Below are 23,711 nucleotides of genomic sequence, written 5' to 3' on the forward strand. Positions count from 1 at the left end.
CACAGGATGGGATAGAAACACTGAGGAGGGAGGGTATCCTAAACTAGCCTGGGGTAGTCAGGAAGCACTTCCTGGAGGAAATAGGCCTGCGCTGAATCTTTAGGATTAGAAGGAGTGAGCCTGATGAAAGAGTGAGGGGTGAGGAGTGAACCTGATGAAAGAGTGAAGGGTGCAGAGAATGGCATTCCAGGCAGAAGGAACAACATGAGCAAAGGCACAGAGAAAAGAAGCAAACTGGTGTGTGTGCAGAGCTACAAGCAGTCTGGTGTTGGTGGAGTTTAAAGTGATGTGGACAGTAGTGAACAGGCATGTAATATACTAACCAAGAAGAATGTTCATACTGACATATGAATGAGTGATATGGTCAGATTGGCATTTTAAATATTTGGGGGACAGTTTTAAGGGAGTCAAGACTGAAGGTTTTCCCAGTAGTCTAGGTGAGAAGTTGTGAGGTCCTAGGCTGAGGAAATGTTTTGAAGATGGTTAATAACACAGGCTCTGGCGTCAGGCCTTGTGGGTTTAAATCCTGGCTCTGGCTCTTACTAGCCTGGTGATCTAAGCCTTTAAGCCTAAATTTCCTCATCTGTGAAACAGGAATGATAAAAACACCCACTTCATAGTGTTGAGAAGACTAAAATAATACATGTAAATCCCTTAGAATAGTGCCTGGCACAAATGCTCAATAAATGTCAACTTTTGAAAGTTATTATAGGACTGACATAAAGGAATGGAGGAAGGGAATAAATTAGAACTAGTTCCAGCTTTCAATAAGTTTATGTATTATTTTTCAGAATAAACAATAGTGTTTTTTCAAAAAACTTTTTGTTATAATGTCAGACCTACAGAAAAGTTGCAAGAATATTCTAAAGAATAACATTTCTCTCTCTTTCATGAATATATATATATATATATATATATATATATATGGAATGTGTATATATATAGTAATATACATATATTTTTCTAATGGTATAAGAATAAGTTGCAGACATGATGATCTAAGTATTTCAGTATATGTTTCTTAAACCAGGGAATTCTCATATATAACCACAGTATAGTGATCAAAACAGGAAATTAATATTAACACATTGATAAGTACTTTTATCTAATTTGCAGGTTTTATTCAAATTTCATCACTTGTCCCATTCAGTTGTCATACCCCTTTAGTCTTCTTTAAGCTGGAATAGTTCCCGAGCCATATTTTGTGTTTCATGACATTGCTGACATTGCTACTTTTAGAGAATAGGCTGTTTTTTTTTTTTTTTTTTTAAGAAAGTCCCTCAGTTTGGATTTGTCTGTTTCCTCATGATCAGACTCAGGTTATGAACCTTTGGCAGGAGTGCCATGGAAATGCTGTATTGGTCTTAATGCAGCATATCTGGAGGCACATGGTGTGTGTTTGTCCCGTTCTATGATGTTAACTTTGAACATTTGGTGAAGGTGCTGCCTATCTGTCGTTTTTCTCCAAACAATGCTGGTTCTTTTCCTCTACACTACAGGGAGTCTTTTCTGCTGTGCTCATTCAGAAGAGCACTACACGACAGTGTGTTATAGTTTTCAGACATAAAAAGAACTTTTGTAGTTTTTTTGTACTGTTGTAAATTGTAAACAATTTTTCTGTAAGTTTGAGATTGTTTGAAATATGAAGCGCTGAAAGATTACAAATTACATACATACACTTATATTTAGTGGCATTGATATAGGTAATTAATTTTTTTGGACATACCTATTAGTAGGAAAGGATGGTTACTTTTACTTTGGATAACTTACTTTATAATTTATAGTTTTATGTTGATGTATTAGGGCCTGCACCCTAGAATAATAGCTGAAGGATTTGAAGTTGCAAAAATAAAGGCACTTGAAGTTTTGGAACAAGTTAAAATTAAAAAAGAGATGAAAAGAGAGATCCTCTTAGATGTGGCTAGAACACCTCTACAAACTAAAGTTCATCCTCAGCTGGCTGATGTGTTAACAGAGGTATGTGGTTAAACTCTTGCAGAATGAGTACAGCCTAACACATGGTGGTATTTTTCTTTTTCCTATAAGATAATCAGCTATGGCATGTGGTTCTTTTGAACATACAACAAAATATAGAAGACAGACATTTATAGGCTTATTTACAGATTTGATTGGTCAGAACAGTATGTGTAATTTTTCAAAAGTGTCATATTAAGCCTTCTTTTAAGTTAACTTGAAAGTTGGGAGGGACTTGGCTGCCTATGGATCACCCCTTTGGAAGCTGTTGGGGTGATGCACACTGGTCTCCCAAACCTAGAGGTCCATATTTATTATGTGAGGTTGGGGACGTTGTTTTGGCAGTGTGCCTTGTAGTTAAGGTTACCACTTTAATGAGCATGATTGATCTGATAGATAATGTTCACATCTGGGAAGTGTATACTTGTTTACTTCTAAAGGTAGAATATATATATAATATCAGGACAAAGTTGGGTATTTTGGGAAGGCTTTTATCAGGTAGCTGTAGTTTGATGATATCATCATTGTTCCTCAGCTGTGCATTTTTTGAAACTTGAGTATATTAGTTTATCAGGAATGAAGAGTTCATAACAACCAAATTCACAAGACATTGACATAGAAATCAGAATTCTATCTTACTAATTTACCTTGAGAAATATAAATACTGAAACACCTGAGTTGTTTCTGGTCAATTCTTACCAATAGGAAAACCTACTTGGGAAATGAGATTAAAATTAAGAAATTAAGACATTTTCTTGCTGAGCAGTCTAAATAAAGACTCTTCTGTGTTTTCTGCTGTTAAAGTACATATATCACGTGGCCTAGAATCTTCAAGCTATCTGATTAGGGCCTCCATTCTCTTTTGGAGTTATAGAAACACTAATACTCTCATTTTCCAAAGGTTTGTCATTATTCCCCATTAGTCATCAAAACCAAAAATCATGTTACCTCAGTAAACTTTTCTAAGGTATAGTTTTTTTGCTTTTATTTTATTTGAGGATGGTTATATTATAGCATTTAATTTCTGTAGTCAGTTATTTTCATATTACTTTCTGAGCTAAGCAATAGGCTGTGTGGTGCTGTGCTTCTCAAATTGCATATCCCTGGGGATATTTGGCAGAATAAATGAGACATGTCTTTCTGGAGTGTCAATTTTACTTTACGATGGAGGAAAAGCATTATTTTCACATTAAAACAAACATGTATAACAGAACACTGTAAATCAACTGTACCCCAATGAAAATTAAAAAACAACAAAAAACAAACATGTATATATTATGGCATGATGTGGAAAAGTTTCATGGTAAAACATAAGACTTAAAAATTTCATGTTGTTAGAGCCAGCAAATTTGAACTCTTTCCTTAGATTTCATTTCCTTCTTTTCCATTAAGGTGTCCTTTGGTGGAAAAGTTTGAGTAGTGTTTGTATAGTAGGCTTGGCAGTTAAAGAGACTTGATTTCTAGTCCTGACTCTGCTACTACCTGTTAGACCTTGTTTTAAGACCATAACTTCTTAAAGTCTTACCTTAGTTTCCTTCTCTGTAAAATAAGGGGTTTGGACCTGATAATCTCTGAAGTCCCTGTAGGCTCTAAAGTATCCACTGGCATTGGTTATCATTCGTGTCCATGACAAAGTGACAGTTTCTGACCTTGCCCTGTGTTTTGGAGCCTGAAACACTTTATCTGCTTAGTCTGGTGATAGATTACTAGGGCCAGTGGTTTCTTTTAGTAGACCAAATAATTTACTGTTCTCATTCATTTCTCTTCCAGGCTGTGGTGGATTCTGTTTTGGCTATTAGAAGACCGGGTTATCCTATTGATCTCTTCATGGTAGAAATCATGGAGATGAAGCATAAATCAGAAACAGATACAAAGTAAATGATATAAACTTTAACAGTGCATAGATTCTAGAATACTTGGTTATCTTCAGATATTCTTTCACTGATTTCATTAGTTACTTCTATTCATTATCAGTCTATTCATTCAGCATATATTAATTGCATACTTACCAGGAGCCATTCACTGTTTTAGGTGCCAGGAATGAAGAGTAAACAAAACAGAATTTCTTTTTTTAAGAATCTTACATTTCTGGTTAAAAGAGATGGTGGACAAATAATGCTAATAAGTGCTGTGAAGAGGCTAGAGCAGCTGTATATGTGAGCATGTGCATGATTTTAGGGTAGTCAGGGAAGATCATTGTGATGAGAAAGTAAACTAGAGAGCTAAAGGGGTCTCTAGTGCTAGCCATGTGCATATCTAGAAGAAGAGTGTTCTAAGCAGAGGGAATAACAGTGGAAGAAGCCCCGAGGCAGAAGTGTGCTGGGGTGTTCCAGTATGCCTGGAGCAGAGGAAGAGGAAAAAGTAGTAGAAGGTGAGGTCAGAGAGGTAAGACAATTATAACATTGTCTGAGTATGTATGTACTCAGAGTGAGTAGCACCTTGTTGACTTTGGACTTAACTCATTTTAAACATTCTATTATGGGAAACTCTAAACATATATAAGAGTAGAATAGAATAGTGAATGAGCTCCCACGTATCTGTCACTCATCTTTATCAATAATCAGTATATGGCCAGTCTTATATCCCCCGGATATACTCCTCTTTCCTTCCCCCTGCCCAAACCTGGATTATTTTGAAGCCAATTCAGATGTTATATTTCATCTATAAATACTTTATTTATTTTTAATATATGTGTGTGTATGTGTAGGTGTCTTTACTTATTTATAGAAGTTCTATTTGGTTCGTTCTTAAATCTGCCTTGTCACTTTTTATGGTTTCCTGTTCCCTGCAGATCTTTTCAAACTTACCTTTCATTTCTTTAAACATATAGTTCAGTTTGATAATTACAATATTTAAAGTTTTGTCTTGTCTACTTCTGGTGTTTATTTTATTTATTTATTTTGAAAATTAAGTAATTTATTTATTTTTGGCTGTGTTGGATCTTTGTTGCTGCGTGCGGGCTTTCTCTAGTTGTGGCGAGCGGGGGCTACTCTTCATTGCGGTGCATGGGCTTCTCATTGTGGTGGCTTCTCTTGTTGTGGAGCACGGGCTCTAGGCACGCGGGCTTCAGTTGTTGTGGCACACGGGTTCAGTAGTTGTGGCTCATGGGCCCTAGAGCACAGGCTCAGTAGTTGTGGCACACGGGCTTAGTTGCTCTGCGGCATGTGGGATCTTCCCAGACCAGGGCTTGAACCCGTGTCTCCTGCATTGCCAGGCGGATTCTTAACCACTGTGCCACCAGGGAAGCCCCGCCCAGGGACGACTTTAAACTAAATCCACAGCTTGAGGGTTTTTTTGAATAACCAGTTATGAATTCTAACTGCAAGTCCATGTGAGGGCTGCTGGTTTGTACCCTGAGTATGTAGCCTTTGAGGTTCTAGTTTAATGTGAAGAGGGTCTTACTGTTACACTCTGTACTTTGGATGAGCCTTGAACTTTTAAAATTCTGTCCCCCTCTCATTATGAGGTCAAAATTCAGATTTGCCTGAATTGTCAGATGACTTTAGGGTGAGTGGTTGCAGTTATCTACTTACCTCTTGGAGTTCCTGTTTTGTTTTCAGTTTTGAAAAGAAAACTTTTGTAGCTCTTTACTGTTTTATGGCTCTGCAGAGTTTTTAAGGTTTTTTTGTTTTGTTTTTAATCCAGCATTTTTAGTTGCTTTTGGTAGTAGGGTTGGTCCAAATTACCTTACCATTGCTGAGGGCAACAAGTACTTGGTTTATGTTTCAGAAGGATCTCCGTGGTTGTTGTGTGGGGAGTACACTGTGGAGCAGGGTGGGAGGTTCAAGGGCAGAAGCAGGGGACCGGTTAGGAATCTGTTGTAATATAGGTGAGAAAAGAAAAAAAGGTTTGGATCAGGGTATACTTAGAAAGAAGGAGCAGTAGGATTTGTTGATGTTCCACATAGAATGTGACAGAAACAGAGGATTCAAGGATGTCTCTTGGGTTTTTGCATGAGCAGCTGGAAAAGCAGAGATGCCATTTCTTGGGATGGAGAAGACTGGGAAGAGCAGGTTTGGGGAAATAAATCAAGAGTTTAGCTTGGGGAATGTTATGTTTTTGATGCCTGTTAGATGTCCACGTGGAGATGTTGCATAAGAATTTGGAGAGAGGTGTCAGGAGTTCAGGATCGAGGTCTGGACTGGAAATATTTATTTGGGAGTCATCAGTGTGTGGATGACTTAAAGCTATGAGAGTTTTAAATTTAGTTTTTAATTTTTTTGGCTGCGCCGTGCAGCATGTGGAATCTTAGTTCCCTGACCAGGGATTGAACCCATGCACCCTGCACTGGGAGCACAGAGTCTTAACCACTGGATTTCCAGGGAAGTCCCTATGAGAGTTAATAAGATCATCTGGGAAGTGATATAGATAGAGAGAAGAGGAAGTTTAAAGACTGAGCCCTGAAAACTCCAATGTTTAGAAATTGAGAAGGTAAGGAGGACTGAGCAGAGAAGACTGAAAAGGGGTGGTTAGTGAGATAGGAGGAAAGCCAAAGGAGAATAGTGTCCCAGAAGGTAAGAGAAGAAAGTGTTTCAAGAAGGAGAGAATAATCTGCTATGTCATATGCGGTTGACAGTTTGATGAGCAAGTTGTGAACTGAGAATTGACCATTAGATTTGGAGAACGTTTAGTTTTTGGTGGCTTTAATGAAAGTTGATTCAATAAAGGGGTGAGTGTGAAAGTCAGATTGAAGGTGGGGTCAAGAGAGAATGGTTAGGGAAGAAGTGAGGATGCAAATGTAGACAACTCAGAGGAGTTTAGCTCTAAAGGGGAGCAGGTAAGTGGGGCAGTAGCTAGAAGGGAATATGGGAATGGGGTTGAAGGAGAATTTTTTGTTTTAAAGATGGGAATTACTATGACAAGTTTGTTCCCTGATGAGGATGCTCCTGTAGGCAGGAACAGTTGATGTGAGGGAAGAGGGGACAGTTGCAGGAGCAGAGAGGGGAAATGGGATACAGTACACAAGCAGAGGGGTTAACCTTAGAGAGGAGCATGGGCAATTCATTCCTAGTCATAGGAGGTTCAGGTTCAAGTGCAGGTGGATTGGTAGAGGTAGTGATGGGACAGTGTTTTTATTTTCTCAAAGAAGCAAAATCATTTGCTGAGAGTGAGAAGAAGGGGAAGAGTGAAGGAGACTTGAAGAGTGAAGAATATTGAACATATAGTTTGTTTTGTTCTTCCTAAATAAAGTATCTTCACATTCAGTTAGGAGTTGGAGTAATCTAGTTAGATGAAAATTTTGAAAAATTCCCTATAATTATGCTTAACTATTTTAAAAATTATTTCTTTACATGAATGTGTAACAAATATTGGTTATAAAAGATTCATAAGTAGAAATGCATTTCCTAATTGGGTATAAATGAATTTTTAAAAGTTATAAAAATATTTTCTCTTGAAAGATCACTTGGAAAATAGGAAAAAAGCCTCCCCCCCCCCAGTTATCTCTATTCCTACCACCCAAGCATAACCCTAGTCTTAGTTTTCTTCCATTTTTCCTTTTCAATGCCAAGGTGCTTTTTAAAAATAATTAATTAATTAATTAAGTTTTGGGTGCGTTGGTCTTCGTTGCTGTGCATAGGATTTCTCTAGTTGCGGCGAGTACTCTTCGTTGCAGTGGGCGGGCTTCTCATTGTGGTGGCTTCTCTTGTTGCAGAGCACAGGCTCTAGGTGTGCAGGCTTCAGTAGTTGTGGCATGCAGGCTCAGTAGTTGTGGCTCGTGGGCTCTAGAGCACAGGCTCAGTAGTTGTGGCACACAGGCTTAGTTGCTCCACGGCATGTGGGATCTTCCTGGGCCAGGGATCAAACCCATGTTCCCTGCATTGGCAGGCGTATTCTCAACCACTGCGCCGCCAGGGAAGCCCGAGTGCCTTATTTTTTATATCTGATATTCAAATATATATGAAGGAATTCCATACATACATTTATTATTATTTTTTATTCCTAAAGGTTCTTGCTCAGAATTCTGGTTATGACCTGCAGGAAACACTAGTAAAAGTTCAGGTTGAGCATTCAGAATCAAAACAACCTGTTGGCATAGATTTGAATACAGGTAAGAAAGTAAAGAAAAATCAGCTGCTTAATAAAAAAAGAGGTTATACTACAGTGACCCAAAACTTAAGTAAGGGGGTGGAGGTTTGGATGACTTCTATATTTAAATTTTGGGTGCCTTTGTTTTACTTTTGAACTTCTTAAAAGCAAATATTCATTCACTTAAGAAATAGTTATTGAGTGCTTGTTATTTGACTCGGGATTCACACAGAACAAAACAAAGACCCTTCCCTTGTGAGCTTAGGTTGTAGCAGGGAAAGATAGGCAGTAAATAATAACCTTAATAAATAAGTTCGTTTAACATTTTTAAAGGTAATAAATTCTGTGAAAAAATTAAAGGAACAGTGTAAGGATGATTGTGAATGCTAGCACAGTAGTGTGGGGAGGGGGTTTCAATGGGGAGAGGGTGGTCAGGATAGGCCTCACTGAGAATGTCTGTTGAACAAAATCAAAGAAAGTTAGGAAGTTCCACGTGGGAACTAGGGAAAGAATGTCCTAGGCAGAGGGAACAGCTAGTGGAAAAGCCACTGTCTGGTGTTTTCGAGGAGGAGGGAGATGAGAGACGTAATAGAAGGTCAGATCACGCGAGGGCGTGTGGGCCAGTGTATAGAGTTTGACTTTTTCTGTGGTGGAATAGGGAGCAATTTTGAACAGAGGTGTGACATGGTCTAAATATGTTTAAAAGGATCACTCTTGCTACTCTGTGGAGAGGAGTCAACTGAACAACTGGAAGGAATTGTCATTGGAATTGCCATTAACTGCATTGGAGAAGACTGTGGGTAGAGCATGTTTTGGTGGCCGGAGGTCAGCATTGAGTTTTGGCAAAGTTAAGTTTGAAGTATCTGGAGACTTTAAAATAGACAGTTGGATGTACAAGTCTGAAGCTCAGGAAAGTGGTCCGGCTTGGAGATAAAAACTTGAGAGTCGTCAGAGTGTATATGCTTTAAATCTAGAAGATTGGATGAGATCATCTAGGGAGTGAGTGTAGAGAGAGAAGAATACAGGACTGAGCCTTTGGGTACTCTGACATTAAGAGCTCAGGAAGAAGAGGAAGAACCAGCAAAGTAGACAGAAAAGGAGCCACTAGTACAAAAGAAAAAAACCAGGCAAGTGTGATGTCCTGGAAGACAAGTGAAGAAAGAGTGGTTGGGAGGGTATGATCAACTGTGTTAGTTAAGTGCTGCTGATAGATGAGGTCTGAGAATTGACCTTTGGATTTGACACCATGGAGGTCGTTGGTGACCTTGATAATAGTAATTTTGGTGGTATATTAAATATTGTTAGAATATACAGCCAATATTAACAGAATATATCAAGATTGTAGATTTGAAATAGTTTGTTTTTCCTTTGCAGGTGAGCCAATGGTAGCAGCAGATGCAGGAGTTTGGGATAATTATTGTGTGAAAAAACAACTTCTTCACTCTTGGTAAGTTTGTATTAATAAAAAGAGAAAGACTTTTAAGGACATAATTGATAACATTAAGATTTTTCTATTATTTTTGCCTGCTACAGTGGAAAATGGCTAAGTGTATGAAAAGGCATGGTATCCAGTTATTAACACTAGCTGCTGTCATTTTACAGTCCCTTTTAGATTTTAGTTCTATCAGTGTAAGTTATGGGAAATGTTAATCTTACTGTTTATTTGAGAGAGAAGGGAAAGAAGGACATTTACTGAAATAGTACCACATGCATAGCGGGAAAAAGATCAAATGATGTGCTAAAAATGAGCTCAGTTTTGCTGGAATATAAAATTAGGCTTCTACTTTATCAGCAAATGAGTTGGAATTATAATGCAAGGGGTGATGTTTGTATTTATAATAGCTTTGTCTTATCTCACACCAACATCATTGCAGAACAAAGTGTCATTAGTAGCTGAAGATTTCTGGGGGGGAAAGATAAGAGTGGATTGGTAAGCTTTACTCACCCTGTCATCTTTTCCCTCAGCACAGTGATTGCCACCAACATTCTCCTGGCTGATGAAATTATGCGAGCTGGTATGTCTTCTCTCAAAGGGTGATTGAGTTCAAAATCAACTCTTCTAGAAGCTGAGACTTAGCACATCTTACATCCAACTACCATTATAGAGCCTGAGCCATTCTTAATTTTTACACAATAAATGCAGTTTATATTTGGTGGTCTTATAAGTCTCGAAAGTATTTCATCAAGGTATAAAGAACACAAGAAATACTTTCACAGTAAATAATATTAATGAAAATATTTTTCCCTCGAAGTTCTAACTCCCTACCCTTTATTGTATGTGTGATATTATGATATAATAAGAAATATATATTTGGCCTATTTTATTTTATTTTATTATTTTTGGCTGCGTTGGGTCTTTGTTGCTGCTCGTGCACTTTCTCTAGTTGCGGCAAGTGGGGACTACTCTTCGTTGCAGTGCACAGGCTTCTCATTGCGGTGGCTTCTCTTGTTGCGGAGCATGGGCTCTAGGGCGCGCGGGCTTCAGTAGTTATGGTGCGTGGGCTCAGTAGTTGTGGCACATAGGCTCAGTTGCTCCACGGTATGGGGGATATTCCTGGACCAGGGATCGAATCTGTGTCCCCTGAACTGGCAGGTGGACTCTTAACCTCTGCGCCGCTAGGGAAGTCCTATATTTGGTCTTTATCCCCAGTTCCTGGCACAAGATCTGCTAAAACCTTTGTAATTTCCTGAGCAATAGGGGTGATAGGAACATTTTTTATTATAATATTTAGTCTTGGTTCCTGGTTCCTGACATAAGATCTTTTAAGACCCTTGAAATCTCTGGAATTAATAAGAGTGTCTTTTTGTATGCTCATGAGGTAACTCTTGATGGGCCGCTAGATAGCTTCAGGTTGGAGGAACCAACCGTGTGATTAGAGGGTTACATCTTTAAGCCTCCCCACCCTGGGAGGGAAGGAAAAGGGGATGGAGACTGAGTTACTAATCAGTTATACCTACATGATGAAACCTCCATAAAAAAATCCCTAAACTATGGGGTTTGGAGAGCCTCCAGGTTGGTGAACATACCCATGTGCCAGGAGGGTGGTGGACTCCAACTCCATGGAGACAGAAGCTCCTGTACTCAGGGCTCTTATGGACCTTGCCCTATATACCTCTGCATCTGGCTGTTTATTTATATTCTTTATAATATCCTTTATAATAAACTGGTAAATGTAAGTAAGTGTTTGCCTGAGTTCTGTGAGCTGGTATAGCAAATTATCAAACATGAGGAGGGGGGTCATGGGAACAGAAGTTGGACAGAAGTGTGGGTAACGTGGGGACCCACCACTTGTTCATTGGTGTCTGAAGTGGAGGACAATCTTGTGGAACTGAGCCTGTGGGGCTCAGTTCTGTGGGGTCTATGCTAACTCCCAGTAGTTAATGTCAGAATTGAATTGTAGGACACCCAGTTGTGTCTGGAGAGTTGGAGAATTGGTTGGTGTGGGAAAATCCCCACACATTTGATATCAAAAGGTTGTGAGTAGAGGAAACAATTTTCCTTTAGTATGCTATTGCAGTTTTCATAAAATAGAATCTGTTGTGATTCTTAGATGTTTTGGGCAATATTTTTAAAATATTTAAAAAATATGTTTACTTATTTATTTGGTTGCCCCGGGTCTTAGCTGTGGCTCGCAGGCTCCTTAGTTGTGGCACATGGGCTCCTTAGTTGCAGCTTGCCGGTTCCTTAGTTGTGGCATGCAAACTCTTAGTTGTAGCACGCTTGTGGGATCTAGTTCCCCGACTAGGGATCGAACCCAGGCCCCCTGCATTGGGAGCTCAGAGTCTTAACCACTGTGCCACCAGGGAAGTCCCTTGGGCAACTTTTAATAAACAAAATATGGAGCACAGGTTTTAGAGTACCCAAGTCAATTTTCGATTTATCAGTGGGTATAAATGTAACAGGGCAAAATGTTGTATTCTCTCAAAATTCCTTTAGTAACTTCTTGCTGCCACTCTTCTCTCTAATAAATATGGTATCACTTTGTTAGTATAGCTTTGTTTCACTGATACCTGACAGTTTATTTTGAATATAGTTTATTATATTTTACCTGGCTCTTTCTTATATATGATCAGCAACTTACATTAGTGTGCTAACTTTGGTAGCTGTCTCACTGGATGATTAGATAGAACAGGTCTCATATGGAAAGGCTGGGATTGTTGGCACCAACACTGGGAAATAATTTTTTTTGGCTTTGAATGCAGCTATTCTATATCAGTATTACAGCAATATCTTTCTTATTCAAAACACTAGAATTAATCTATTTTACTTTTTATTATTATTAAGCTCCTTGTAGTTAACTTCTATCCATGGACGCAAGTTGATGAGATTAAAATATGGCAGGTGCATTAATAGAACCTTGGCCTGCTGATGCATGTGGGGCAAAGTTCATTTAACCATTTAATGCCTTAGTTGAAAGCCTATAGTTTTATAGTCTGTTTTTTTTCCACTTAATGTGTTGTCACCATCTTTCCAAGTTAATAACTACACTTCTGAACTATAATTTTTTCGTGGTTATGTGACATTTCATTGTGTGGCTGTTCTGCAATTTGTTTAGCTAATTCTGTTTTCAATTTTTCCCCATTATAAACAAACATCTTTTTTAGACTCTATCCTTATTTTATAGGATAGGGCTTTAAAAATGGGTATATCATGCATATTCCCAGACCTTTTCTATGTAAAATGTGTAAATTATGAAATACTTAAAATATACTGAAAGGACAGAAAAAATATAATAAACACCTTTGTACCCTCCACCTAGCTTTAAAAAATAGTAAAGTTTTGTCATGTTTGCTTCAGATTTTCTGTAAAGAAATAAGAAAGTATGGATGTTGTTAAATTGCCACTGTCCCCTACCTCCTCATCAGATGCTTTTCCCACCCTTTCTCCTTAGAAAAAGGACTACCTAGAGATATTCTTTGATCTTTTTTTTTAATAAATTTATTTATTTACGTATTTATGTATTTATTTTTGGCTGCATTGGGTCTTCGTTGCTGCGCGTGGGCTTTCTCTTGTTGCAGAGAGCAGGGGCTTCTCTTCGCTGCGGTGCGTAGGCTTCCCATTGCAATGGCTTCTCTTATTGCAGAGCATGGGCTCTAGGCGTGCGGGCTTCAGTAGTTGTGGCACGTGGGCTCAGTAGTTGTGGCTCACGGGCTCTAGAGCGCAGGCTCAGTAGTTGTGGTGCACAGCCTCAGTTGGCTCCGCGGCACGTGGGATCTTCCCGGACCAGGGATTGAACCCGTGTCCCCTGCACTGGCAGGTGGATTCTTAATCACTGTGCCACCAGGGAAGTCCCTGAATTTTCTTTACTTGGGTTTGTTTCTGGTTTAAATATTTTGTTCCGTTGCTCTGATAATTGTTACTATATCAATACCACATTGTTTTAATTCTTAAAACTTTATAAAAAGTCTTGATGCATGGTAGGTTGAGTTCCCCAACCCCTTCTTTATGTTCTTCAAAATTGTTTTGGCTATTCCGATATCTCTCTTCCCTCTTTTAGGATCAGCTTGTTGAGTTATATGTTTTGATTAGAATTTTAGAATTTCAATGACTTTATAGATTATTTCTGGTAGAAATAGATATATATATTCCTTCCACTCATAAATATTTTATATCACTTTATTGATATCTTAGTGCTTCAGTTTTTTTTCTTAGCAAATGTTTTCAGTGAAGTTTTAAGTGTTTCCTATAAAAATGCATTACATGTTTGATTAAATTTATTCCTATGTATTTTTTAGAAGCTATTATAAATACCATCTTTTATAAAAATTATATTTTTAATTGTTCATTGCCGTACTATAGGCCCTCTATGGGCTTTAATATATTGACTTTTGTATTTCATAACCTTGCTGAAATCTCTTATTAGTGCAATAGATTGTAGCTTATTTTGGATTATCTGGGTTGATAATAACAGGTTAGTTCTTTCTTCTTTTCCACTCCTTGTACTATCTCTACTATTTTACTGTTTTATGGAGCTGCCTAAGACCTTTTAAATTAATTAATTAATTAATTAATTTATGGCTGTGTTGGATCTCCGTTGCTGTACATGGGCTTTCTCTAGTTGTGGCGAGCGGGGGCTACTCTTCGTTGCGGTGCGCGAGCCTCTCATTGCGGTGGCTTCTCTTGTTGGTGGAGCGCGGGCTCTAGGCGCGCGGGCTTCAGTAGCTGTTGCTCACAGGCTCTAGAGCGCAGGCTCAGTAGTTGTGGCGCACGGGCCCAGTTGCTCTGCGGCACGTGGGATCTTCCCAGACCGCTGCGCCACCAGGGAAGCCCCTGCCTAAGACCTTTTGTAGAATATTGGATAGAAGCAATGATGGCAGTCACGCTTATTCCTGTTCTTGCCTTTAAAGAGGATGTTTCTAGCATTTTACCATTTTTTTGTTTGTTTTTGCTGTGGAATCTTGGCAGGTAGTCAGCTGTATAAGGTTAAGTCTGTTCCTTTGTATTTCTGTTTTGCTAAGAGGTTTTTTAAAAAAAGTTATGATTGTTGAATTTTATCAAATGCTTTTCTGCATGCTTTGAGTTTTTTTCTTTAATGTGTTAATGTGGTGACCTACTTTAATAAGTGTTCTAATGTTAAACTATTCTCGTATTGCTGAAATAAATCTTTGATTGTGAAATACCATGTTTGTTGATTCTGAGATGCAGATTTTTTACATTTTCACATTTCTGTAAGTAGAATATGTTTTACAGTCAATGGCTTCTTCTAATTGCTCTTGCTTGAACTTGGTTACCTGTGATTCCTTAGCATTTTAGTTAACAGCCATTTAAGAACCATTTGAGGAAGGAATAGGAGTCTTGATTGTTGCTGAAAACTTTCTGTTGTTAACTTCTGGTAAAGTAAGAAAATTTCAGCAGCAAAACTTTCCGAATATGTGTCAGTGGCTTAGAAGAAAATGCCAGAGAGAATGGTAGAAACTATTTTTTGAAATGTTACATACTACCACCTCTTGATGGCAAGAATAAATATCAAAGACTCTGAATTGAAAGGTAATTTAGAAGAGTTGGACTCCAATATGAAGATCTTAATGTTATTTATTTTGCTTATGTTTTCCTCATTTTGAATGTATAAGAATGATAAATGATAAAAATAAGTGTAACTAAGTCTGAAAACTCCTTCAGTGAGTATAAAATAAAATGTGTGAGTGATAAGAAAGCATTATGCTATGGCTGAAATGACAGGATTTTTGTTTCTTAGTATAAAAGTAATGGTGTGTCTTACAATCAGTGACATTTTTGATTTGATGAAATATTGTATTAACTCTTTTTGCTGGACTTGAGGCTAATAATATTTATTTAGGTTTTTGTAGGTATTCATAAGCAGGATTGGTCCATAATTTTACTTGTTCACTATCTTTATCCAATTTTGGTATCAATGACATACTAGGCTATTAAAATGAGTTGGGGAATTATTCTTCTTTTTCTTTTCTTTGGAACAGTTTGAGTCAGTAAGATGGAGGGTTATCTCTTTCTTGACAGCTTGGTCTTGGCCTAGTAGTTTTTTAAATGGGAGGGATGGATTTTTGACTACTGATAAAATTTTCTTCATTGATTTAGGTCTTGAGTTTACTATTTCCTTTTGAGTCTGTTTTCATTATTTATATTTTTATGGAAACCTTCTATAAAATGGTGCTTTTACCCTTAGAGCCTTATTTTGTTGTGTATTATTCTAGAGATGCTGTCTCTTTTTGGTATGGTGGGGCTGGGTGGGTGGGGGTTGAGAGAGGATAATATTTTTCTAGTATCCATTTACTTTCTTTGCGTTTATTTAAAAATATATTTATTAAGAATATATTTATTAATTGACATATAGTTGATTTTTTAAAAAAATTTATTTATTTATTTTAATTGAAGTACTTTCTTTGTTTTTAGAAGTATGTCTCTAAAAACAGCCTATAGCTAGATTTTTATTATTTTTAAAAATTCAGTCTGACATTTCTTTTAACTGACAAGTTAATATTTTTATGATTACTGATATATTAGATTTACTTCTACCATATAATTTTGATACTTTCTGTTTATCCTTTTTTATGCTTTTTCTCCTTTACTACCTTCTATTGGATTGACCCAATTTTTAAATTTAGTTTATTACCCCTGTTTTCCCTCTGCTAGTTTGGAAATGATACATCTTATTTATTACTTTAAAAATTTTAACTTGCTCACTTAATATAGTTAATAACTCTCTGCTCCCCACCAACAATACAAAGTCCTTAAAACATTTTAAATATAGTCATCCCCTCTTGTTTTTTGTTTTAATTTATTTTATTTTACTTATTTTTAATTTTTGGCTGCGTTGGGTCTTCGTTGCTGCACGTGGGGTTTTCTCTGGTTGCAGCGAGCGGGGGCTACTCTTCGTTGTGGTGTGCAGGCTTCTCATTGCGGTGGCTTCTCTTGTTGGGAGCACAGGCTGTAGGCATGCGGGCTTCAGTAGTTGTGGCACAGGGTCTCAGTAGTTGTGGCTCGCGGGCTCTAGAGTGCAGGCTCAGTAGTTGTGGCGCACGGGCTTAGTTGTTCCATGGCATGTGGGATCTTCCCGGACCGGGGCTCAAACCCATGTCTCCTGCATTGGCAGGCGGATTCTTAACCACTGCGCCACCAGGGAAGTCTGCCTCTTGTTTTATATTTGTTCTTATTCAGTATTTTAGTTCCATTTTGTCTTTTAAATCCCCTAAATTAGTCATAATAATAATTATTATTATTGTTTTATACAACAATAAAACAGTTCTTGTTTATATTTTTCATTCTTTGTTTTAAAAAATATTTATTTAGTTAGTTATTTGGCTGTGTCAGGTCTTAGTTGCAGCATGCGGGATCTTCGTTGTGGCATGCGGGTTCTTAGTTGTGGCGTGCCAGATCTAGTTCCCTGACCAGGGATTGAACCTGGGCCCCCTGCATTGGGAGTGCAGAGTCTTAACCAATGGAACACAAGGAAGTCCCTCCATTCATTTTTTTAAAAAAACATAATTTTTATTTATTTATTTATTTGGTTGCACCGGGTCTTTGGTTGCACTGGGTCTTAGCTGCAGGCTCCTTAGTTGCAGCTCGCCAGCTCCTTAGTTGTGCCACGTGAACTCTTAGTTGCAGCATGCATGTGGGATCTAGTTCCCTGACCAGGGATCGAACCCGAGCCCCCTGCATTGGGAGCGCGGAGTCTTAACCACTGTGCCACCAGCAAAGTCCCACTCCATTCGTTTTTAACTCATTGCTTTGTTTACCATTCTTTCTTGCAGCTGTACTCTTCCAACTGGGTTCACTTTCTTTCTTTCTGTTGTATATCCTAGTCCTAGTGCAAGTCTGGTAGTAATACTCTCAGTTTTGCTTCCCTCTAAAGGTCTTCATTGCCCTCTGCTATTGAGGTGTAATTTACATATAGTATAAGCCTTTGGTGTCTGGCTTATTTCACTTAGCATAATGACTTCAGGATTCATCCTATTGTGGGAAGTGTTAGAATTTCCCTCTTTTTTAATACTGAATAATATTCCATTGTGTGTGTATACCACATTTCGTTTATCTAAGTTAACCACTATTTTCTCTCAGCATTTTGAAAATATTATCCTATTGTTTTCTGCTTTGTATGTGCATTATATATGCTTTATAATTTCAACAGTATTGGCAAATTCCCCTCCTAGGGGTTATACTAATTTGCACTACTGTCAGCAATTTATAGAGCACGGGACCCGTTTTTACCTTTTTTTTTTCACTTAAGTAATATAAATTCTTCATTTGCTCCTGAGCATGGTACAGACTTTGGGCTTTAATATCTCATAGGAGCCCTGAGCAGAGCAAGTTTCTTTACTGCTTCACTTGGCAGGTGGGTAGAGTTTGTCTAGCATCAAGGCTCCTGTTTCATTTAGGGGCCTAGTGTCAACTCCTCCTTCAAGTGTGGCCCTGTTTCTGTGTGGGCACTAAAAGCTTGACACCTAGACCAGATCTTGTGTTTTTCCCAGGCTTCTACAGTTCACCTTCAGAGTTTATCACTCTGTTTTGGTTTCCTCTTGAGGAAAATCTCCCTTTCTCTCTTTTAAGTTCAACCATACAGTTTTTTTTTTTCTTCTTTTTTTTTTTCTATTTATTTTAATTGTGTAAAATATTCATGACATAAGATGTATCATTTTAACCATTTGAAGTGTACAGTTCTGTGGCATTAAGTACATTCACATTGTTGTGCAACCATCACCACCACTCATCTCCAGAACTTTATTCTTTCAAAACTGAAACTTTTTTTTTTTTTTTTAAATAAATTTATTTATTTATTTATTTATTTTTGGCTGTGTTGGGTCTTAGTTTCTGTGCGAGGGCTTTCTCTAGTTGTGGCAAGCGGGGGCCACTCTTCATCGCGGTGCGCGGGCCTCTCACTGTCGCGGCCTCTCCCGTTGCGGAGCACAGGCTCCAGACGCGCAGGCTCAGTAGTTGTGGCTCACGGGCCCAGTTGCTCCGCGGCATGTGGGATCTTCCCAGACCAGGGCTCGAACCCGTGTCCCCTGCATCGACAGGCAGATTCCTAACCACTGCGCCACCAGGGAAGCCCAAAACTGAAACTTTTAACCCATTAAACAATAACTTCCCATTCTTCTCTCCCCCCAGCCTCTGGCAGCTACCATCCTACTTTCTATTTCTATGAGTTTGACTACTCTAAGTACCTCATATGAGTAGAACCATATAGTATTTATCCTTTTGTGTCTGGCTTATTTCTCTTAGCACAATGACTTCAAGGTTCATCATGTTATAGTTTCTTTATTTTGTGGCAAGTGTTACAATTTCCTTATTTTTTAAGGCCAAATAATATTCCATTGTATGTGTATACCACATTTCATTTATCTAGTCATCTGTTGATGGGCACTTGTGTTGCTTCTACCTTTTTTTTTTTTTTTTAAATATGAATGGCTTTTACATTTTTTTAAAAAAAATTTATTTATTTATTTATTTATGGCTGTGTTGGGTCTTCATTTCTGTGCGAGAGCTTTCTCTAGTTGTGGTAAGTGGGGGCCACTCTTCATCACGGCGCGCGGGCCCCTCACTATCGCGGCCTCTCTTGTTGCGGAACACAGGCTCCAGACGCGCAGTCTCAGCAATTGTGGCTCATGGGCCTAGTTGCTCCGTGGCATGTGGGATCTTCCCAGACCAGGGCTCGAACCCGTGTCCCCTGCATTGGCAGGCAGATTCTCAACCACTGTGCCACCAGGGAAGCCCGCTTCTACCTTTTGATTATTGTGAATAATGCTTCTATAAACATGTGTATGTAAGTATCTCTTTGTGTCCCTCCTTTCATTTTTTTTTTGATGTATACCTAGAAGTGAAATTTTTGGATAATATTGTAATCTGTGTTTAACTTTTTGAGGAACTACCATAAATTTTACATACCTACCAGCAGTGTACAATGGTTTCAATTTTTCTACATCTTCACCAACACTTATCATTTTCTGTTTGTTTGTTTTAAATAATAGCCATCCTAATGAGTATGAAGTGGTCTCTCATATTGTGTATATAGTTTTAAACATGCTTCATTTTATCTGGCAATTTTCTGTGTTTGTGAATTGAGGGTGAGGTGGAGGGTCGTCCACATTGGCTAAATCTGCTATTTGCTACAACTGCCAGACCTACATATTTTTAATGCAAGTTGTTTAACTAATTTTCTCTTTTGGAGAGTAGCCAACTTTTGAGTACATAAAAAATTCATGACACTTCCATTAAAAATAAAAAAGACTTTATCGTAAGTTTGTTTCATAAATCTCTCAGTTTCACTTAAAGAATTATGAGCCAAGAACTGTTATCCCCCATCTGCCTTTCTCCTCCTAACAGTTTGTTTCCTACCCATATATTTTTTTACAGTCCTTTCCATGACAATAACTGTTTCTTTGAGATCACTTTACTGGTGCCATCAGTATTGCTTTATGTTTTGATCCTGATAGTCATACATTACTGCCTTCCCAGCCTCATCACTGTCATTCCAGGGTTCTTGCTCTTGAACATAATTCAGTTTAATATCACTAAGTATTAAGGCCTTGTAACAATCCATTCACTCTTCCTTTACAGCTGCCCATATAATTGTCAATGAGATCTAGGGGAACAAGGGTATAATCATTAAGGATATCCCCAGCGACTCTGTAAATAGCCTTGCTTTCCTTATCCTATGCTAAATTGAGGTCTTTAAGCTTATCAACTAGGAAATCAAGTGTCTCATGAATTAGATTTAATCTTCAATCATACTTTGCCTGGCCAGATGTTTGGGCTATATAGGAGAGGGACAGAGATGGGAAACTAGAAGATCAGTGTTTTAGTATTTAGAAGATCACTGATTTAGTGCTTTTAGTGAAAAACAAACATATGCTGCTAAGCTGTCTTTACAGGTTGCCTTGCAACACGGACTTGATTGTGGATTCTTGACTATGCTGCTCTTTAGTTATTTCATGAATATTAGCCTTTCTTTATAAAGGAGACTTTGGGACCTGAGTTGGAGCCTTTACTGAGGGGCATTATGTTTGAGGACAGAGAGAGAAGGGAAGTACCAGGGTGCTGGTATTTCCCCAGAGCCCACAGATGGTAAGAATTGTTTTCCCATGACCTGACTTGCCACCTTCTCCATGCTCAGCAGAGTCCTTGACAGTACAGAACAGAGCTGATGACAGTCACAATGAGCAATGACTGCAGTCTCCTTCCTTCTGAGACTTTCTCAACATTCTCAATTGCTTAGTCCAAGAATCAGCTGGCATAGCCCTGTGTCTGCTCATCGCCTGGGCCAGGATGGAGCCAAATGTCTTGTTGGACAGATAGCCTGTGGGCCTGAATCTGGCTCCTGTCCATACCTTGGAGATAAATCTTGATGTGGAGCTTGAGGAACAGGTTTGGGCCATATGCTTGCCTGGCAGGTGCTTCACAAAAGCTCAAGATGCATAAGGTAAGGCTTCAAAAGCAATGAGCTTCAAAGGATCTTTCCCATTGCCTGTTTCTTCTGTTGCCCTGGAGCTGTATACGAGGGCCAGTTGGTTGCACCATGTTTGTTAGTGGGAGTGCTGTTGACATCTGGAAGGCACTGATTATTGTGTTGACTGTTCTATCCACTGTAGAATGTTTCACATTCCTAGCACCTGGCCACTAATGGCCGGTACACCCCCATCCCTTGTGACAGCCAAGAATGCCCCTGCATTTCCCGATGTCCTCTGGAAGGTGGTACCACTGAAGGAAACTTTAACTGTTCATGATCCACCCACTTGTGTATCATTGTATTCTTTGTCTTCACTAAACTTCAGCCTCAGTTAGTACTCTTTCTACCTCACCCCCAATCCAGGTCAGAGAATCTGATGGGCTATACTGGGGGGAGGACAGTGTTGGAAACCCCCTGGGTCATGGTGTTGTTTTGGTGAAGCAGGGTTGTGCTGGCAGCTAAGAATGCTGGCTTGGGAGCCAGAGTGCATGGGATCGTATTCCATCTCTGCCATCTATCAGCTGTGTGACCTGGGCCCAGTTACCTAACCTCAGTTTTCTCATCTTTAAAAGGGGGATAATATTTTACCTATCTTACAGGATGGTTGTGGGGATAAGTTTGTGCAAATTCCTTCATACAGTACAGTGCTTGATTCATACTTTGTGCATAACAACTGCTTAGCTATTTTTTTTGATTACCATCAGTGGTATGCATCAGAGAAGGGTTAGGGGTGCAGTTTGTGACATACACAGAGTAAAATCAGCTAGTGCAGAATAACCCTGTAAGTGTCTGACTGTAGCCAGTGGAACTCAGTGTCAACATTGCTTTGTCTGTAGGACCAGGATTTTGCTGCCTGGAGGCAGGTTGGATCTTGAGAGTGTGCCAGAGGGATGCCAAATGAGTGTTTGCTCTCCTGTTTCCCCTTTGGCTCACCTCAGTCTCTACCCTAGACTGTGACTGAAGAAACTTGGGCATTTTTGGCTGGGGTGGGGGGCTCACGTTGCTGAAAGGCCGGAAGGCCTGTAAAGCCATTTTCCCTACAGTGCTGGGCCCGAGCACTGCACAGCGTGCACTGAGAGGCCTTTTCTGTCAGTCCAGGTGGAGCTTTCTAGAGACACAGGCTTGACCTTCCACATCCATGTGGGTAAGCTGAAAGAGTGTGGTTTCAAGGCACCAAGAACATCCTGATACTCAACCCTCCCTACCTCCTGTGGCTAAAATGCCAGCATTAGCATTAAATTCCTTTATATTAAGCAGTATCTGCTTTCTGGGTTTTTGTTTTAAATGCAAGTGTGCAAAAAAGTGTTAACATGGCAGGTCTGACTCCTGTCCTTTGAAAGGCCTGCTTCCGCAGTTGGTCCTTGGTTGGCATCTGGTAACTCGGATCTCAGGAGTATTCCCACTGCCCTAACATCAAAGAGTGGCTCACTGTGCCTAAACTGTCAGCAGTATGGCTTACGCTGAACATTTGCTTTCTTTTGGGTGTCTGGAATTTGGGTACATGTCAGGCACAGGGTGCCCATGTGACCAGTCTCTAAGAAAAACCCTGGGTACTGAGTCCCTAATGAGCTTCCCTGGTTGGCAACATTTCACACATGTTGTCACAATTTCTTGCTGGGGGAATTAAGAGCTTCCGGTCTGACTCCACTGAGAGGGTCCTTGAAAACTTGCCCTTGGCTTCTTCTGGACTTAATCCTATGCACCTTTTACTTTGCTGATTTTGCTTTGTATCCTCTTTCTGTAATAAATTATAGCCGTGAGTATGACTATGCTGAGTCCTTTGAGTTTTCCTAGTGAATCATTGAACCTGGGGATGCTCTTGGTGACCTCCAACACAACAATATTCCTGATATCCAAGAAAACTACAGAGCCATATCTGAGCAAAAATCCTCAATAAAATATTAGCAAGCCAAATCCAACATCATATAAAAAGGATTATACACCATGACCAAGTGGGATTTATCCCAGGAATGAAAGGTTGTTTTAATATCCCCAAATCAGTTAATGTAAGGACAAAACCCACACAGTCATCTCAGTATGCACACAAAAAATCATTTGCAAAATTCACAATGCAATTCAGTAAACTTAGAGTAGAAGGAAACCTCCTTAACTTGATAAAGGGCATCTATAAAAAAACCCACAGGAAACAACATACTTAATGCTGAAAGCCTGAATGCTTTCCACCTGAGATCAGGAACAAAGCAAAGCAAGAATGTCCAGTTTCACCTCTTTGATTCAACATAGTACTAGAGGTTTAGCTAGTGCATGTAGACAAGAAAAGGAAATAAAAGGCATCCAGATTGGAAAGGAAGCAGTAGAACTATGTTTATTGACAGACAACATTATCTGGTATCTAGGAAATTCTAAGGAATTAATATACACAAGTTGTACTTAGAGTAGAGCACATTGTCAAGTTTGCACGAGGATGAGTTTAGGGGACTTTCTTCCGGGAGTCCTGAAAAGGCCTGGCAACTTGGGTCTTGGAGGCAGAGGAGACGTTAGATGGGAAATAAAAGATCTGCCTGCTGTCTGGTATATAGTTAATTGATCTACTAGAGTGCGTAGGTAGGGAGGAAGACAGTGTGCTCTGATGTGCATCCTTAAGGCCAGAGCAGGAGACGTAGAGGTTGTTGGCTGTTTAATACTCTACTGCCATGCCCGTGCCTTCTCATGACTTACTCAGAGTGAACGAGGCTCTCACCAAAGGGACGGGAGTATGGCTTTTGAAACCAGGCAAATTCAAGTTTGAAACTTGCTTCTTTCCCTTGCCTAGCTGTGGGATTTGGGGCA

At 39.1% G+C, this 23,711-nt stretch overlaps 1 protein-coding gene across 1 annotated transcript in view; it reads left to right on the forward strand.

Annotated features, from left to right (window-relative positions):
• CCT6B (chaperonin containing TCP1 subunit 6B) overlaps positions 1-23,711 on the forward strand; it is a 244,710-nt gene that overhangs the window by 3,755 nt on the left and 217,244 nt on the right. The window contains exons 4-7 of the mRNA XM_082370934.1: positions 1,804-1,977; positions 7,921-8,023; positions 9,376-9,448; positions 9,967-10,016. Coding sequence (XP_082227060.1) covers positions 1,804-1,977; positions 7,921-8,023; positions 9,376-9,448; positions 9,967-10,016 — 400 coding nt within the window. The remainder of the gene's footprint in view (positions 1-1,803; positions 1,978-7,920; positions 8,024-9,375; positions 9,449-9,966; positions 10,017-23,711) is intronic.

This window comes from Balaenoptera borealis (assembly GCF_965194805.1).
Source record: "Balaenoptera borealis genome assembly, chromosome: 20".
NCBI classification, from domain to species: Eukaryota; Metazoa; Chordata; class Mammalia; order Artiodactyla; family Balaenopteridae; genus Balaenoptera; species Balaenoptera borealis.